The following is a 6,096-nucleotide window of genomic DNA, read 5'->3' as shown; positions in this document are numbered from 1 at the left end:
TCCGCCTCCTTCCCTGGATCAACCCGACACCTGGGAGACATCAACCAATCGCTTTATATCGTTCTCTCATTGACACCGTCATTCACCAGTCACCAAGCTCCGCAATAAAAACAACCCCGCCCTCAAGCACAGCAGCCAATCAGAGTGCGATCCAGGACCCCTCCTCTCCTCGCCTCATTATGCACGGTCCCCGTCTCTGCCCATGAATGATTGACGTCAGTCCTCAGCCAATTATCTTTCGCACTGTTGGGCAGGCTCACGCCTCTGCCAATGGCGTCCACAGAGCAGTGAGGTTCGGTTGCGCGGGGGCAAGTTCGTGTGAGCGGCGCAGTTCTCCAGGCGGAGGGTGATGGTTGTGGAGTGAGCGGCTGCGGGGAGCCCTGGATTGTTCCTTGTACTGGGGAGGGGGGACAGAGGCGCCTGGAGCAGTTTGTGCCATGTGGCCCTCGGAGGAATGGACCGGTCCCCGGGTGCCGCTGCGGTAATGGGCAGCGGCGCTAGCCCCGTGGGGTGCGTGGTGCCCGCTCCAGCCTGGCCGGGATTAGCTGTGTGAGGAGCCGCAGGAAGGTAGGTAGAGGAGGGGCAGGGCCCCTGGCTGCTCGTGCCGGCTGGGTCCCCCCCCCTCCCCCCCCCGCCCCGGGAATCCCTCTGCATCCTGCCCCCTCGCTGCCGGCCCCAGGCAGCTTCATCCCGGGCTCTGGTCCTGCCCCCAGCTGGGCCAGCTGCTTTGCCGGGGACTGGAGCTAGCAGCTCATCAGTTACAGTGACACATGTCTGGTGAGGCAGTGAAATGCCTCCTGGGGGCCGCGCTCAGCAAGGAGAGCTTTCCCACCAACCCTCCCCCCCCCCATTTTATCCCATCTCCCTCCAACCCTCCCTCCCCATTTCATCCCATCTCCCACCAACCTTCCCCCCCCCCATTTCATCCCATCCCATCTCCCACCAACCTTCCCCCCCCATTTCATCCCATCCCATCTCCCACCAACCTTCCCCCCCCCCATTTCATCCCATCCCATCTCCCACCAACCTTCCCCCCCCCCATTTCATCCCATCCCATCTCCCACCAACCTTCCCCCCCCCCATTTCATCCCATCCCATCCCATCTCCCACCAACCCTCACTCCCCATTTCATCCCATCCCATCCCATCTCCCACCAACCCTCACTCCCCATTTCATCCCATCCCATCCCATCTCCCACCAACCCTCCCCCCCATTTCATCCCATCCTATCCCATCTCCCACCAACCCTCCCCCCCATTTCATCCTATCCCATCTCCCACCTAGGGCATCAGCCTTTCCTTCCGCCTCTTACAGACCAGAGATTTCACCCCTCGCACCTAGCAGATCCCCTGCCCAGGAGGAGGGGATTTAGCCATCCCTTGCATGCCTCTGTCCTTTTCCTAGAGATGATGCATGTTTCACCATTTCTTATTTCTCTGGGCAGGAGGGAGAAGCGTTTCAATGCAGTGAGGGAGATGGGGATCCTAGGCAGCCCTGGTTCAAGAAATATCCCTGTTTCCTCTTTCCCTTAGCATGAACATTTACAGCATCAACACCCTCTTGCATACAGTGTGTGCAAACACTCCTCTGGGGAGAAAAGTGGGGGGAGGAAACAACTGTTACACCTTTTGTCATCAGCTGGAAGACAAAGAACTTGTCTTTGCTTCCCGTCTGTCCCTCCCTCTGGGTGCATATTGGCAGCACCTCAGCTGCTCTACACTGCTTCCAGGAGATGCTTCATAAGGCTTTAGGATGGCCCTGACCTGCCCTTTTTTGTTGGTGGTGGTGCTGATAAAAGGACGTGTTGATATATTTCCAGATGGACTTTGCATTCCTGAAATTGCTACTGCATTTTTATTCTATTTATTTATTTATTTATTTATTTATTTATTTATTTGGGGGAAGGTGCGTGTTTGTGTTGTAGTTCTCTATGGATGAAAGGTACAAGGTTGCATACAGTTGCAACATCATAGTGTGTAACACATTAACCACTATTTCTCCCACTTTCTGCTTTGTTTTCCAGTCTGGCAGTCTGCACATCACCCAGCGCATGAGAAGGAATGATGACTCCATGAGGGAACTTCTTTTCAATCACTCATTCACCCAGTCATGTCTCATGATGCTCCCAGCCAATAATGTGCCATTCACCTAGACTGGGATTTACCCTGTGAAAGGGAGAGAGAGAACATGAGTCCTAAACGTAACCTCAAGCTTTTTCTTGTGCATCGTTTTTGGTGTATTTATATGTAGAACCCTGAGCATTGGGCACATGCACTGTTAAACCTGCTTTGCTAGATCCAAGAGCTGCAGCTGTGTGTTGGACTCTGATATTTTCTCCTCGTCATCATGGCTTCAGTTTGGAAGAGACTGCAACGTGTTGGGAAACATGCATCCAAGTTCCAGTTTGTGGCCTCTTACCAGGAGCTGATGGTCGAGTGCACCAAGAAATGGTAAGAAGTGTGGTCAAGTGAGTTGCTGATGCTGGAGCATGGCTGTTGCCTGTTCAACTATGTGGTTTCCCTCCTTTAGTGCAGAAGCTTCTGGGTGGGGTGCAGATCTCTCTCTTAACAAGTGCCTTCCACCCCCATGGGGTTAATTATTGCACTCTAGTTTGATCATCTTAGGCGGTTGCTGCAGTCTTAGACTGTGCATTTATTAGATATGAACTTTGATTTTTAGCAGCCTTATTTATTTATTCATTTATTTATTTATTTAACGGAAACATTTCCAAATGTCAACACAAGTCTCCGAGATGGGTGTGATAAGCCAACTGTAACATCAAAGGGATATAGGGATTTGACACATTTTTCAGAGTGATAGTGTATCTTATTTTATTCTGGGTAGATATGACTTTTCTTGCCTAAAGACCTCTTTCGCCTTCCATCTTTTGAATGTGAAGAGTGAGGACACAGAGCCTTGGGAATTATTTGAGTTATTTGCTGAGTCAGACAAGAATTTCGTGCTGTAATGGCCCAGTGGAACATATTTAGAGCTGGCTAGACTGCAGCAAGCAATTAACTGTATGGGTCTGTCTCAGTCACACCTCTCTCCTTATGCAAAGTGGACTCCTAGAGCTGATTGGATTTTTTGGTCTTGTTTTGCATGGAGGACCAGGATCTAGGTTTTGTTTTTGGTGTTTCTTGTTTTACTATGCAAAGACAAAAAAATCACATTAAAATATATTATACTAAAACTGAAGTTATCTATTAGTAGGCCAGGAAGGCTTGCATTATTTTTCATGTTCATAATGGACTCAATTCTGTAATGTCAGTGAGAAGTGAGCGTACTTGAAAAATTCCAAAACGGCGCTGTAAATCATCTGTAGCAAATTTAAAACTTAGTTTCTATTATTGGCTGCTTTTCTTGTTGGCCAGCTTGGCACTAGCATTGGATGCTTTTAGTAGTTATGAGTAATTGCTTCTGCTAAGTTAAATTGTTAGAAATATCAATCAAACATACTTGAATCATAATACTACCCCTATCTTAAAGGGGCACTGTCAAATTAGAAATCACTTTTAAAAGCGTTCTCTGCACTTTTGATATTTCAGTTTTAATAATCTTTACAATCAAGAAAATCTAATTGATTTTAATAGTTTTTTAAGGCCAGAAGAAACCATTACGATCAACTAGTTTGATCTCCTGTATAGAACAGGCGATAGAATCTGACCCAGTAATTACTGTATCAAGCCTATTTTACCACTTGTGCTTCTGTTACTTTTTTTACATTGCATTAGGCTTGGACAACAAAGCTAAACTAAGTTTGACACAACTTAATTCATGTGGGTAGTGTCATCCGTTCCACACTCCCGATAGGTGTAAATCGGGGCAGTCAATAGGCAGGCTGCGGGCCAAATCCAGACCCCCAGACGCTTTTGAATGGACTGCTAAATCTTTTTATTTATTTATTGTCATTATTGTTATTGCAGCCTGAAAAATGTTTCTCTGGAGTCTAGACCATGACTACACCTTGATCAAGAAATTTGGACCGTGACACAAAAAAATTTACTACCTTGGTGTAAATGTTTATAGGATCTGGGCCACATTGGTAACCAGGATAACCACACTGTTGTGAAATGTTTCAGAGATACGTCTTTTAACAAATAAAGCAAACTCACCCTATACAATCACTTGATTTGTAGACTCCTCTACACTTTTAAAAAAGAGGAAACCGTCTTAAGATAAAAATGTTCCATAAGCATGAGAGTTAAAATTAAATGTTTCTTCCACAAGTGGAAATTCTGTATAAAACACAGGAATGATAAAAATATTTTTATAACATTTTAAGTACAGCTTTCTCTGCCTCTGAAATAGACACTAATTTCTGTGTGTTGGTGAGCAACGCTGTCCTTTTTTAAGCTTGCATCTGAGTTTATGGCTGGGTTTAAAGAGCAGAATTGGCATGATTGACAACAAAATATGAGAAACTAACTGCCTCTGCCCTGCCTCTTTCTGAAGTCAGGCCTAATGTGTATATGATGCGGCATTGGAGCAACAGGGCTACAGTATATTCTTTTAGGTCGATGTTGTAAGTGCCCTTTGATGGGAAATGTAGTAAACACTAAGTCTTATTTTAATGTATTGGCACTCCAACAATACTGTGGTTCTGTAAGAAAATAATGATCCATTCATATTTTAAAATAAATGACAATGCAGTCATAAACACAATCAAAGCAACATATGGCTGGGAGAAAAGATTGTCTATGAACTCAACAGGAAGAATGCTTATTTACAAGTTGAAGATAAGAAGAAATAATCTTTTGTTCTTCTCAAAAATGGATTTATTTTGTGAATTTCATTGTTTTGTAATTGGTCAGTTGCACTGTGCAACACTAGATGTATTCTTGCAAAGTTCTAATACCTTTCATTTTGTTTTGGAGTAAATTTTTGTTTATTGTTTTTCTTGTATTGATCTGAATTTTCATGTGGTGGTTGGAATACTCTCGGTCCTCAAGCTGGTAGCTATGCTGTTTATGTTGGAGGTCACAGACACTCTTGTGTTGCTGCTTTACTCTTTAATTGGATTATTTCTAGGTAAACAGCATATGTCCAGCATAGTAAAGGGATTTTCAGTCTTGCTTTTCCTGGTCTATATAGTTTCTCATGCTTGCTGCTATTAATGATTATAGACGGCTACTTCCAGAGAGATCATTGATCACTTTATTAATTATGATGGTATATTTAAAGATGTTAGCACTTCATTATAAAATCTTATTTTCAGGCATTCAATTGAACAGATCTGCCTTTTCTGGGCTCAAATGTGGCATTGTAAATTCCCACTGAAGCATTTAAGAGTTATGGCTGTTCAGCACCTCTGAAAATCAGGTCACTAATTTAGATTCCCTACATTTAAAAAAAAATGGTCTGTGTCTTTAATGTGGATTTGTGACTCTAGATACCTCAAAAATTTGATATTTTTACATAAATCACATGAGTTTAATGCATATAAAAGGTGCTGGCTTGATAGCCCTGGTGTCTGACATCCCCTGCTTACCCTAAAACAGGTGGGGGAAGTACAGGCTTTGCAGCCTTACTAATGTATTTCAGCCTTAACCTGGATGAAGTACGTATAGTAGGGAGGGGATAGCTTATCCTCTGTCCATTCAGTCCTTGGCCCAGCTTCTGAGTCTATCTAGTACAAATGGCGGTGGTCTGCTTTTTATGGTGTGGACACTTAGTCAGTGGGAATTGGACTGAAAACCACCAAACTCATGTTCATATAGGCCCCCTGAACAGCCATTGGTTGGTTACAACATCTATTCACTATCTGGGTTGCCAGAGCAAAACTTTTTCTCTATCTGAAACATTAATGTATTTAGAACCTGTGGAGGGAGTAATTTGATGACTCTGTTAGATTGCATGTCTAGCTCAGTCAGTCTTGATGGAAGAATCCAACCAACCAAGCTCCCCTGTAAATGTGTGATTGCTTTGAGCGTCTGGAAATGCACTCGTGTCGGCCATACTGTATAAGAAATGAAATTGCTCATATCCCCTTAGACCGTGAGCTCTCTGTGGCAAGGACTGTCTTTATTTTGCTCATTTATATGTTGCCTAGCAAATTTGGGCTAACTAGGCCCCCAAGATGCTACCGCAATATATA

The 6,096-nt window shown here is 44.2% G+C and overlaps 1 protein-coding gene across 28 annotated transcripts in view; it reads left to right on the top strand.

Moving 5' to 3' along the window:
* Positions 1-203: 203 nt before the first annotated feature.
* The window catches only part of EHBP1 (EH domain binding protein 1), a 326,704-nt gene continuing 320,811 nt past the window's right edge, over positions 204-6,096 (top strand). For 26 of the 28 annotated variants that reach the window (XM_065589736.1, XM_065589735.1, XM_065589729.1 and 23 more), the window contains exons 1-2: positions 297-567; positions 2,023-2,449. In XM_065589736.1, the coding sequence (XP_065445808.1) occupies positions 2,346-2,449 (104 nt within the window). In that variant the 5' untranslated portion in view covers positions 297-567; positions 2,023-2,345. Of the gene's footprint in view, positions 568-2,022; positions 2,450-6,096 lie in introns of all 28 variants that reach the window. The other 2 variants (XM_065589733.1, XM_065589717.1) reach the window with 2 other exon arrangements.

This window comes from Chrysemys picta, chromosome 3 (genome assembly GCF_011386835.1).
Source record: "Chrysemys picta bellii isolate R12L10 chromosome 3, ASM1138683v2, whole genome shotgun sequence".
NCBI lineage: Eukaryota > Metazoa > Chordata > Testudines > Emydidae > Chrysemys > Chrysemys picta.
Note: the sequence above shows the minus strand (reverse complement) of the source record. Positions and strands in the feature narration are given on the sequence as shown.